Here is a 13,832-nt window from a genome sequence, read left to right as displayed (position 1 = left end):
GAGGAGAACCAGGTACCTGGGCCACAAGGCAAAAGGCAAAGCAAAACAGACAAAGAAAAAGAATGATCAGGGTCACTCTGGTGGGGTGATGAACCTAAATGTCTTCTCCACGATAGCCATAGGTGGAAGGGGTAGGAGAGTATTGGGAGAGAGGGATGCTCTCTCCCACACAGAGGGAGTCTGCTTCTGCTTTCATTCTCAATGGGACCCAAGAACCCTCAACAGCTGAAAATTCCTGAGTGTCATCTGTGTATCAGTTACCTTTGCCTGGAATTAAAACATTCTACAGACTCTCTTGGTTTCTGCCATTTTTAATCTCTGTTCCTAATTTACTTTTTTACCAAACTCCTCTCTATTTTCATGATCCTCTTATCACATCCTATATGACAAGTTTCTCCTCACAGTTTTACCTGTCTAGCCCCACTGGTACTTAGTCTTTCTTGGGAGAAATAAATATTCCTTTCCTAATAATCAATACCTTTTTACCTGCTACTGCTATTAACAGTTACTCCTTATAAAAAGGACACATTTAAGTATATAATGTGGAGATAGTTATATGATGATGGAATGACAGCTGAAGAGGCTGAGGACACACCATCCCCAAATAAGCCACTTTAGCATATTATTTTGATTAAAGGCACTTGACAGACAGATCCAAGATGGCGACCGGAACACAGCCACAGACCTTCTGACCTCTGTGATCCAGGGACTTTGATAAGAAGCTGGAGACACACTTGACTGAGGTAAAACACCAGGGAGAGCTGAAACATCAGCACTCTGAACCCCTAGCTCGTGGAAGACCTCTCCACTCCACCATATACTAAAAGAATAGCAGGTGCTGCATGCCAAGCCCTGCCCCATAGGCCCATGGAGCTATTGCTCCATACGCTGTGGGATCTCTGTGGGACGAGCCCTTAAGGCTGGGGATCAACAGACATTTACAATCTCTGCCAGGCCTGCACAGCCCTGCATGATCTCTGCTCTGCTGGGCCACACCCCCAAGGCCTGCACATCCCTGCACAATATTCACTCCGCAAGCCTGTGCCCCTAAGGTCTGCCAAGCATGGGACCCATACACACACAATCTCCATTCTGCTGGACTGCATCCTCCCAAGCCTGTCAAGCTGGGGATCCACAGACATGCAGGATCTCCACTCTGCTACCCTGCACTCTTCAGGTATATGAAGCCCATGCTCCAAAGGTCCACTACTTCATCTCAGCTAAAGGCCTCCACCTGAAGGCCCAAGAGATGCCACCTACTGGCCACTTGCCACAGGAAGGCTCCAAACCTACCTAAGAGACACACACAGACAGGTATGGATGGATGCTAAAAACCTAGCATCAGAACAACTAAGACTGCAATTCTACTATTTCAGAACTGGTAATTTTTTTTCCCCTTCTTTAAGGGATTTGCTGCCTGGTTTGCTGTTTGACTGTCCACCATCTCTACCATTTTTTTTCTCTTTTCCTCACTACTCTATTCCTTTTATCTTTCCATCTCTCTCTCTCTTTAAATCCTTCTTTCTTGATTTTGTTAGTATTAATATTGTTACCCAGCTAATACTAATTTACACATAGTCCAAGGACAGAAACATTACCTAGTGGAAATATGGGAAGAAGAAAAAGGGAAGGAAACTATTCTCCCCCCAAAAATAAAGTACTACAGGATTTTGAGCAAAATGAAGAAAACGGATACCCAGATCCAGACTCGAACAAAGCAAAGATAAACTATACCAAGGAACCCAACAAAGCCCACAAGAATACACTGAAAGAAAAAATCCTACAAGTAATTAATGAGACTTTCATAGAGATGTTACTAGACATGGTCAATCAAAATGTACAGGAGGCACTCAAGAAATTCCAAGAGGACAAAAATAAAGAATATGAGAAAACACAAAAATAAATAAATGAAATCATAGAAACCCTAAATAAATGCCAAACAAACTGAGACCACCACAAACAGAGAGATAGACGAATTAAGGTCAAAAATTGACAATATTAAACAGGAAGTAACCCATGGTATGGAAAACCTCAGAAAAAAGAATGAAACAGAAATACAAAACAAAATGGAAGGCCATTCCAGCAGAATAGAAAAACAGAAGACAGAATCTCAGAACTTGAAGATGAAATGGCAATTAAAGAAAAAACTGAAGAGCTATTAGTTAAACAACTCAAGACCTGTGAAAAGAAAATGCAAGAACTCAGTGACTTCATCAAAAGACTAAACCTGAGAATCATGGGCATTGAAGAAGGAGAAGAGGTGCAAGCAAAAGGAATGCATAATATATTCAACAAAATAATAACAGAAAAATCCCAAATCTAGAGAAAACTATGCCCATTCAGGTACAGGAAGCCTCCAGAACACCAAATAGACCTGACCAAAATAGAACTACCACATGACATATTGTCATTAAAACAACAAGTATAGAGACTAGAGAAAGAATATTGAATGCTGTAAGAGAGAAAAAAATAAAACACAAAGGCAAACCCATCAAAATCACAGCAGACTTCTCAACAGAAACATTAAAAGCAAGAAGAGCATGGAGTGAGGTCTTCCAAGCACTGAATGAAAATAACTTCAATTCTAGGATGCTCTATTCAGCAAAACTATCATTCAAAATAGACGGAACAAAAAAAAGTCTTCCATGATTAGCAGAAACTAAAACAATATATGACTACCAAGCCACCAATACAAAAGATTCTCCAAGGAATTCTGAACATAGAAAATGAAAGCAAACAAAACCATGAAAGGGCAGGCAATACCAAACCACAAGAGAAGAAAAGGCAAGAAAGTAAAGAGTAACATTGATTCAGCTGCACACAATCAAACCCTTAAACGACAAACACAACTAAATGACGGGAATCACCACATATTTATCAATAATAACACCGAATGTTAATGGACTAAATTCCCCCATCAAAAGACACTGACTGGCAAACTGGATTAAAAAGGAAGATCCAACAATCTGCTGCCTATAGGAGATCTACTTCATCGACAGAAATAAGCATTGGCTGAGAGTGAAAGGCTGGAAGAAGATTTACCAAGCCAATGGTCCCCCAAAACAGGCAGGGGTAGCAATACTTATCTCAGACAAAGTAGACTTCAAACCTACATTGATCAAATGAGATAAAAAAGGACACTCCATACTAATAAAAGGGAAAATACACCAAAAGGAAATAACAGTTATCAACCTATATGCACCCAACGTCAGTGCACCCAACTTCATCAAACATACACTGAAGGCCCTAAAAACATATATAAACTCCAACACAGTGGTAGTGGGAGACGTTAATACTCAAGTATCATCAATAGATAGGTCATCTAAACAAAAAAATCAATAAAGAAATCCTAGAACTAAATCACACCATAGATCAAATGGACCTAGCAGATGTCTACAGAATATTTCATCCAACTTCTGCACAATATACATTCTTCTCAGCAGCCCATGGAACCTTTTCCAAAATTGATCATATCTTAGGGCACAAAGCAAGCCTCAGCAAATATAAGAAAATAGAAATAATCCCATGCATTCTGTCTGACCACAATGCATTAAAACTAGAAATCAACAACAAAAACAGCAGTAAAAATGTGCAAACAATGGGAAGCTGAACAACATACTACTCAATGATGAATGGGTCACTGATAAATAAAAGAGGAAATTAAAAGGTTCCTGAAAGTTAATGAAAATGAAAACACAAACACCAGAACCTATGCAACACAGCAAAGGCGGTCCTAAGAGGAAAGTTTATAGCCATGAATGCATATATCAAAAGGACAGAAAGATCTCAAATCAATGACCTAACACTACAGCTGAAACTCCTAGAAAAAGAAGAATAAGCAAATACCAAAACAAGCAGAAGGAAAGAAATAATTAAGAGAAAGGCGAAATCAATGAAATAGAAACAAAAAAAACCATACAAAGAATCAATGAAACAAAAAGTTGGTTCTTTGAAAAAATAAATAAGATTGACAGACCCCTGGCAAACCTGACTAAAATGAGGACAGAAAAACACGAATAGTATAATCAGAAATTCAAAAGGAGCGATAACAACAAACACCACAGAAATCTAGGAAATCATCAGAGACTACTTTGAGAGCCTATATTCTAATAAATTTGAAAATCTTAAAGAAATGGACAGAGTTCTAGAAACTTACAAGCACCCAAAACTGAACCACCTGAACACATCTATAACACAAAAAGAAATTGAAGCTGCCCTCAAGAACCTCCTAAAATAGAAAAGTCCAGGATCTGACAGATTCACTGCTGAATTCTATCAGATGTTTAAAGAAGAACTGATACCAACTCTCCTTAAACTGTTCCACAAAATAGAAAGGGAAGGAACACTGCCTAACTCATTTTATGAAGCCAATATTACTTTCATCCCAAAACCAGACAAAGACACCTCCAAAAAGGAGAATTATAGGCCAATTTCCTTAATGAATAGTGATGCAAAAATCTTTAATAAAATAATGGCAAAACAAATCCAACAACACATCAGAAAGATCATACACCATGACCAAGTTGGTTTTATCCCAGGGAAGCAGGGATGGTTCAACATACGCAAATCTATAAATGTAATACAGCACATCAATAGAAGCAAAGACAAAAACCACTGATCATCTCAATAGATGCAGAAAAAGCCTTTGACAAGATCTAACACCACTTCATGATAAAAGCTCTAAGAAAAATAGGAATAGAAGGAATGTACCTCAACATTGTAAAGGCTATACATGACAAACCTACAGTCAACATCATACTTAATGGTGAAAAACTGAAAACCATTCCCCCTAAAATCAGGAATGAGACAAGGATGCCCACTATCCCCACTCCTATTCAACATAGTACTGGAATTTCTAGCCAGGGCAATTAGGCGAGAAGAAATAAAAGGAATAAAAATAGGTAAACAAACTGTCAAAATATCTTTATTTGCTGACGATATGGTCCTATACCTTAAAGACCCAAAAAACTCTACCCAAAAACTCTTAGACAACATAAACAGCTACAGTAAGGTGACAGGATACAAAATCAACCTACAAAAATCATTAGCTTTTCTATACACCAACAATGAACAAACTGAGGAATACATGGAAACAATTCCATTCACAATAGCCTCAAAAAAAAAAAAAATCAAATACCTAGGAGTAAATTTAACAAAGGATGTGAGTGATCTCTACAAGGAGAATTACAAACTCCTGAAGAAAGAGATTGAGGAAGACTACAGAAGATGGAAAGATCTCCCATGCTCCTGGATTGGTAGAATCAACATAGTAAAAATGGCTATACTCCCAAAAGTAATCTCCACGTTTAATGCAATTCCCACCAAAATTCCAATGACTTTCATCACAGAGATTGAAAAATCTACCCTAAAATTCATTTGGAAACATCAGGAGACTGAGAATAGCCAAGGCAATACTCAGCAAAAAGCAATGCTGGAGGTATCACAATACCTGACTTCAAACTATATTACAAAGCAATAGCAATAAAAACAGCATGGTACTGGCACAAAAACAGACATGAAGACCAGTGGAACAGAATAGAGGACCCAGATATGAATCCACACAACTATACTCATCTCAGTTTTGACAAAGGTGCCAAAAATATACGATGGAGAAAAGACAGCCTCTTCAACAAATGTTGCTGGGAAAAGTGGTTACCCGTCTGCAAGAAATTGAAACTAATCCATGTTTCTCACCCTGTACTAGCATCATCTCAAAATGGATCAAGGACCTAAATAGATCAAGGACCTAACTATTAGACCTGAAACTTTGAAGTTATACAGGAAGGAGCAGGAAACACTCTGGAACAAAGTATAGGCAAAGACTTCCTCAATAGAACCCCAACAGCCCAGCAACTAAGAGAATGGATGAATAAATGGGACTTCATAAAATTAAAAAGCTCTGCACAACAAAAGAAATGGTCTCTAAACTGAAAAGACCACCCACAGAGTAGGAGAAAATATCTGCCAGCTATACATCAGACAAGGGACTGATAACCAGAATATACAGGGAACTTAAGAAACTAAACTCTCCTAAAATCAATGAACCAATTAAGAAATGGGCAACTGATCAAAACAGACCTTTTTCAAAAGAAGAAATTCAAATGGCCAAAAAACACATGAAAAAATGCTCACCATCTCTGGCCATAAAGGAAATGCAAATCAAAACCACACTAAGATTCCACCTCACCCCTGTTAGAATAGCCGTCATCCAAAACACCACCACCAACAAGTATTGGTGACGATGTGGGAAAAAAGGAACCCTAATCCACTGCTGGTGGGAATGAAAGCTTGTACAACGACTCTGGAACAAAATTTGGAGACTTCTTAATAATCTAAACATAGACCAGCCATATGATCCAGCAATCCCACTCCTAGGGATATACCCAAAGGAATGAGACTCATGGTTACTCCAGAGGCACCTGCACACTCATGTTTATTGCAGCACTATTCACAATAGCCAAGTTACGGAAACAACCAAGATGCCCCACTACTGATGAATGGATCAAGAGAATGTGGTACCTTGTACACAGTGGAATTTTACTCAGCCATGAAGAAAAATGAAATCTTATCATTTGCAAGTAAATGGATGGAACTGGAGAACATCATTCTGAGCGAGGTCAGCTAGGCTCAGAAGGCCAAAAATTGTATGTTCTCCCTCATATGCAGACTTTAGATCTAGGGCAAATGCAGCAATGTGGTTGGACTTGGATCACAAGAAAAGGGGAGAGCACATACGGGAGATATAGGAATAGGTAGAAAACCCAAAACATGAAAGTGTTTGATGTTCCCACTCCAGAGGAACTAATACAGAAACCTTAAAGCGACAGGTTATCATGAGCAGGGGATCAGGAACCAATGTAAAGATCAGTTAAGAGTTGAATCAACATGGGTCGTAACACATGGGTACATGAAAGCAATAGTAGGAATCTTTCTGTATAGCTATCCTTAACTAGCAAAAACACTTTGTCTTTCTTATTATGCTTATGTCTTTTCTTCAACAAAATCAGTGACAAGGGCAGAACGGGATCTACCTGAAACTGAGGGGAGGTGAAGCAGGGGAGGGAAGCAGGGTGGAGAAATGACCCAAACAATGTATGCACATGTGAATAAATGAACAACAACAAAAAAAGGCACTTGACAAATAGTAAGTGCAAGAAAGGCACGATGACCTCCCATTTTGTTCCTGTAAACAAGGGATAAACTTAACATGTGAAAGATGCCCTTCTTATACCAGGAGAAAAGAAACATTTTTATCAATAAAGACTGGGATTTCAGGCCAAGAGGAATCTGTGCAAACAAGCTTGGTTAAGCTAACTCTTATCTTTCCAGTTATTTTCCATAATTAAATTTCTTTTTTCAACCTAGCATGTAAGCATTTAAACTTGGTCACCTCTTTAGGTCTTCATTTTTCTTGTGAGGGCTCCCAGGTACATGTTAACAAATTGTGTATGTTTTTCTCCTGCTAACCTGTTTCATGGCAGTCTCAGATGGAAACCTCAAGAGAGCAGAGGAAAATGTTTTCTTTTTCTACACAGTATTGCCTGCAATAGAACTATACACTATTTTTGGTATACATGTTTGACTGGAGAACAGAATTAAATAATTCAATAACCAGTAGCCAAATTTTCCCTCTCCTTCAGAAAGAAAAGTGGTATAAAGGATACTGTACAATATATTGAAACTATAATTACCAGCAGGTAAGCCTTCTACAAAATAGTGTATTCGATAGAGTCGACGGTATAGTTTTTTGAAAGTGGGAAAGGCAGCTGTCCGCATCCACACAATGAAGTCATCATTGATGAAGCCATTGTTTCCTGGGTCATCCATATCTAATTCATAGATAGGCTTGTGCCAATTTGGGGGCTTTGTGGTACCTGTGGGAAGAAAATAAGGGATATGGGAGAGAAAAATTATCTCTCCCCTTCGTTTTTCTTTAGAAGTACAGAGAATGAAAGAACTGCATTCCTGAGGAAAGAAGAATAGAAATTAGGCTTTTAAAAAAACTTAAATGTGTGTGTAAGCTTAGTATGCAAACATTAATAGTAATAGTTTTAAAGACTAAGTGGATGCTCATGATAATTTCATGGGAACTAAAGGAAAACATCAAATTACATGTCTCCAACTATACTATATACATAAAAGCATTGAAAACAGAAATGGTGGTTTTCCTTAGTAGTATTATAATAGGAAATACTTTATTTATTTATTTATTTCTGTTAGGCGGGGTCTTGCAATGTAGTCCAAGTTGGTCTTGAACTCACAATCTTACCTCCACCTCCCAAGTATAGGAAATATCATTATTTATTTAATCTCACTAGTTATCCAAAGAGAGCAAATAAAAAGAAGATATATTTTCAAATTGGTCAATATTTAAAGAAGAAAGAGTGACAACCATTGAGAAGGCTATGGAAGTGGGAATTCTGTTCAGAGCAGATATGTGGATTAATATCTCTGGCAATCCAGGAACATGCATTGAAATCTTTACTATTTTGTATACATTTTGGCACAGCAACTTCTAGAAATATAGCCTCAGGAAATAACCATGAAAGTGCATGAAGAATGGTCTACCTAGATGTTCACCTCAGCACTGTCCTGGAGAACACAAAGCTGGAAGCAGTGGAAGAGTCGGTAAGTGGGAGGAGGTGATGAACAGAAAAACCACAAACCCAGTGTGAAGCCAGAAAACCTGATAGGCTTGGTCACTGGAGAGACATTGGAAATATAGGATGGAGGGTGGTATCAGGAGACATGCCTGTTGACTTCACCCTTACTCTCATGTCTTCCACTCTACAGAGGACTCTTGAGAACAGTATTGCCCAAGTTTTTTTTTTTTTATTCACTAGTAGTGAGTCCAGTTTCTGACACATAGCAAGCTTTCAGTTTTTTCTACTAAAACTAAGCAAGACTTGTTTTCTAAGCATGGGCTATGGTGCTTGTAAAAGCTAAGTTTTGTTTGGATTAATCTGCTGAAGTATGTTTGTATACACTTACACTTCCTCTGGAAATAATCCTTTGTTGGAGAATCTCCTTCTGCAAATATTGTGGAACCTACATGTTTTGGACCTTCCCAAGATATCAATCTTCATTATTAGAAGAATTGATCAAAATCAAGATTGTCTTTGGTGCCTGTAGACCTCATCTTTTCTCAACTTTGGCTTGAGATCATTACCCAAGGAAATGTATCCTATGGGCCACTGATGTCAGAATCACTTGGAGTGGGGGTCTTGTTAAAAATGCAAGTTCAAGGATGACCCCCCGCATCAACTTCAAATCCCACTCCCTCCCATATATCCAGAGGGTATGAGTAGCTTGGTCTAAGAGACATAAACTTCAGTTGAGTCATTTGTATCTATCCATTCACTCAATAGTAGCATTTCTTGATTACTTACTATGTATAAAGCACCAGGATACAAAATTGAATAAGACCTAATCTCTACCCTCAAGGAATTTATGCACAGGCAAATAGAGTTTAATGTGGTAACTTTTAAAATAGAGATAAGAACAAAGTATAGCAGGAGATGAGAGAAAGCCAAGGTCCCTTTGTGTTATAGGCTTATGCTTATGTGGTGAGACCAAACAATAGAATATCACCAAGTTCCTTTCAAAAACTAGCAATTAAATTATATAGTGTCCATAAATGCCAGTTTGCCTAGGATGGTTCCAGTTTATGTCTGTTTGTCTATATTCTACCTGATTTTGCATTTATTCCAAATAAATAGTGTGCATGTAATTTCATCCTTCCAACTTCCAGTCTTGGTCATAGCTAGTAGTGTGTGAGCTGTGCAGTGAGTGGGATGCTTACTTAACTGGTTATTGTAAATGAAAGATAAGGATAGACCCTTTCAGTCAAAACATAATGTACCATATCCCTGTAACCTCCGTCAGCTGTTTAGCATTTCAACCAGCTAGCCCACAGTTTCTGTCTTGTCCTGTGAGATATGCGAAGGTGCCAGGCCACAAACCAGTGGGGTCGGTGGGAAACGTGGGGTTATATAGGTTTGGTTATGTGTATATGATGTGTGTGTGGGAAACAGATGCCACAGTCCCGCTAAGAGGAGTTTGAACTCTCTTGCAACAGTTGTTTTGTTATTTATTATACGGCATGAATATATAACTATTTATTGTTTGGTATCTTTTTTATTTGCTAATAAATCCTGTGAGCTGTGAAAATCTAAAAAAATGGAATGTGTGTGTTTAATGTAAAATTAAGTAGTTTCTTTGGAAACTTGATGAATACAATACTTGCAATTTGGTTGACATCACCCTACATTGGAAATAGTGATGTGAACGACTATGTGAAAATAAAAAGATACACATCTGCTAAAGAACATCAAAATCTACTTTAAAGGTTTGTGGTTAACTAGGCATGATGGGGTACACCTGTAATCTCAGCACTTTGGAGGCTAAGGAAAGGGTATTGCAGTCTAAGGTCAGCCTGGGTTGCATAGAGAGTTTGAGCTACAGAGCAAGCCCCTGTCTCAAAAAAAAAAAAAAATGGTTGTAGTTACTTTAAAAACTATTGTATCCAGTCAATGGTTTAACTCCTGTAGTGGTTCATTTTTACATCATTCTGAAAGCATGACTTTTCATTAAGACCACATGAATTTCCTTCAAGTTTCATTTTCATTTTTTTCTTGGTTCTGGGGTTTGAACTCATGGCTTAAACCTTAAGCCACTCTACCAGCCCTTTTTGTGTTAGGTATTGTTCAGATAGGGTCTCTTGAACTTATTTGCCAGGGCTGGCTTTGAACTGTGATCCTCCTGAGTAGCTAGGATTACCAGTGCCAGCTCTTCCATTTTTTTTTTTAAGACAATGGTTGTGTAGCTCAGGCTGACTGTGAACTCAGGATCCTCCTGTTTCAGCTTCCTGAGTGCTGGAATTACAGGCATGTACCACTACACCTGCCTAGTTTCACTGTTTTCTTACATTTTTTTTTTTTTGGTAACCAAAGAAAAGCTTTTAATATGTTGACTTCATTAATATAAAAAGAACTTTGTAAACAGTTAAATAAGCAGTTTCATGTGAATGACATCAAATGGAAAATTCAAGTAAGTTAATTATAATAATAGTTTGACTTGAAGGGGTTTAATTTCTTACAGAATCAAAGCAAAGCTTTCAGAAGTTCAATGTCAGAAGATGAAACTTTTGACATTATTATAAAGATTACTATAAACTCAGTTAAAAACTCATAGTTGATTGGTTTTGTAGAATAACATAAATGCAAATCTGGTGAGGCATAACATCAGAATAATGATAATGCTCTTAGTAAACTGAGAAATCAGTGAGAAGAAATGGACTTAAATTTGATTGTGGTACATGCCTAATTCACAACTGTATTCAAACAAGCTACAATATTTTACTAATCAAAAGAGGAGCTGCAGTTGTACAAGACGTTTACAGTGACACAGACAATGAATTAAACATATACTTTAGCATGCTTCTACTCATCAACCATAATTTTAGAAATGAGTGATGTTTTTGAATATCAAACAATGTAAATGAGCTTTCTGAGTATTGCATTTATTCAAAATAGATGAAAATCTTTTTTTAAAAAGTATCTGACATATGAAATGTCAAAAGCTTAGTTTTTAAGATTTTGTGAGCTACAATTACTGAAAACCAAGCTTGCAAGAAGAAGACATTGAAATTTACCTCTGTAAAGAACAAAGGAACAATTGAACATATTACATAATGAGAGTTTAAAAATATGTTTAAGATTTAATTTTTAAATTCTGTAATTATGCTTCAGACTATTTCGATTTATGTGAAGACTCTTGATAGCACTCCCATTTGTGATTGAATAAAATTTTACGTACTGGAAAGAAATGATATTGAGAAGGTTTAAGATTTATAATTATAGTATCTAAATTTAGTAATACATTCAAAAGACAAAAATAGAAAAAAATGTATGTGAAGCAAAAAATAACAGTGCCTTTGAAAACATGTATTTCACTGTAAAGAAAAAAACTGAAACTTATAATCTTCTCTCTTTAGCAAACGTGGCTGTGAGCACAGTAGGCACCATGGCATCTCAATAAAACAAAGCTAGAGTCAAAAGAGAAGAATCAGTTAAAGAATTCAGATAACTTTGTGAAAAAACTAGAAATAAGGAGAATAAATTCATTAGAAAAATACAGGGGTTTGTAATGAAGACAGATAGGGTCAAGAAACTGATTAATAATCCCAAATGATTATTCTTCCTATATTATCCTTCGATGTTCAGATGATAACTAATGTAGTTTTTTAGAGTAGGATTAATATACACTTATATGCTATTTTAATTTGGAAAGAACTGCATTTTTTGAAAGTAGATTTTTAGTAGCAGTATTTTATAGGTCTATCAATATGATGTCAATTTATTGATTAACAAATGAAAATTTCAAATAGGCATATAGCTAGTTATTCTAGTTGTCCCCCTTTACTCTAAACAATGCTCTATCAGTTTGGATGATAAATTATATGACCATCCTAGTTATGGTTGAAGCAAGAAGTTTCTTAAAAATTGTTTTTTTCTTTTTCTTCTCCCTTTTCCTTTCCCTTGTTCTCTTCCCTTCTCTTTTTCCTTTCTTTTCCTTTCCTTTTCCTCTTACCCTTCCCTTCCCTTTCCTTTTTTTCTTAGAGGTACTGGACCTCACAGCCTCAAGCTTACTATGCAGGTGCTGTACTACTTAAGTCATGTCCCCCAGGGCAAAATTGCCTTTTTCTTAATGGCAAATTAGAAGGTAACAGGGAACCAATAATTTCATATTTCTCATAAGTAATCAACAGGGGTGCCCATGATAGGGAAAGTTACAGAAAAAGGAATTAGCAAAGAGATAAAGAAGGAAGATTAGTAAACATCTCCCCCCGCCCCCGCCACCAAACACATACACACAAAACCCCCAAAGTTTTTATAAAGAGATAAGAATATCGAGCAACTGTATGAATCTTACCTGCAAATTTAGTAGCAAGATTACTGGAACTTGGATTCTGAAATTTAACATACTTATCTGTCCACCATGTAAGTTCAGTCTTTAGCATTGGGACTTTTATATATATTGATGTATGAAGATTATATGAAAGAATTATGGTATCTGAAAGAAAATGTAAAATTGCATTATAGATGGAAGCTACCAATTTTATCACCCTTCAAAATGCAAAACCAGATACAGGTGAAAAGCTGATCAGGGCTTTCCACAAGCATTCAACATGTCTACATGCCATAAGAGCATTCCTTTTCTCACCAAAGTTGAGCCAATTATTGAAAAATACTCTTAAGTTCCTTTTAATTCATGTTCCCTGATGATTCCTTCAGATTTCTGGCAAGGGAGAGTTTGTTTACAAATGAAACATATATATGAGTGTTCTGACTTACCGAGGGTAATTTGTACAGCATTAAACAAATGAACAAGCAAGCAAGCAAACAAAAAACTGCCACTCAGCTGTACAGGTAATCTTCTGGACTTCTAGGTGATTACATATTTATGAAAGGAGATACCACAGAGAGGAAGAAAATCACGTACCATTGAACATGCTGTTGGCAATAGCACCACAAGGAACGATGGGAGTCTCATTGTGGGACTTTTTAAATGGAGCACAGTCACTAACATCCTGTATGCAAGATGATATAGCAATGAGAAATGCTTCTGGAAAACTCTCTTAGAATGTTGAAAAAGAGGACACTGGCAATGTAATGTAACCCACACTAATTTATCAGCATGGGCCAAGACTGTGGCCTGCTGCCTGTTTTTTTTTTTTTTTCCCCAGTTACTGACTCACTTAGACTAGGAAATTCTGTGTTTTGCAGATATGCATGCATGTATGTGGGTGTTTAAGTGTCTTTATTCCCTCA

General features: G+C 37.0%; 1 protein-coding gene across 2 annotated transcripts in view; it reads right to left on the bottom strand.

The window, feature by feature from the left end:
* LOC109682404 (cell cycle control protein 50C-like) overlaps window positions 1-13,832 on the bottom strand; it is a 33,740-nt gene that overhangs the window by 4,184 nt on the left and 15,724 nt on the right. Inside the window, exons 4-6 of one of the 2 annotated variants that reach the window (XM_020157606.2) lie at window positions 13,504-13,591; window positions 12,934-13,074; window positions 7,665-7,874 (exon numbers count right to left, since the gene is read on the bottom strand). In XM_020157606.2, the coding sequence (XP_020013195.2) occupies window positions 7,665-7,874; window positions 12,934-13,074; window positions 13,504-13,591 (439 nt within the window). The remainder of the gene's footprint in view (window positions 1-7,664; window positions 7,875-12,933; window positions 13,075-13,503; window positions 13,592-13,832) is intronic. The other variant, XM_074072971.1, reaches the window with a different exon arrangement.

This window comes from Castor canadensis, chromosome 5 (genome assembly GCF_047511655.1).
Source record: "Castor canadensis chromosome 5, mCasCan1.hap1v2, whole genome shotgun sequence".
In the NCBI taxonomy this organism is placed as follows: Eukaryota; Metazoa; Chordata; class Mammalia; order Rodentia; family Castoridae; genus Castor; species Castor canadensis.
The sequence above is the reverse complement of the archived record's forward strand: the minus strand, read 5'-3'. Positions and strand labels throughout refer to the sequence as shown.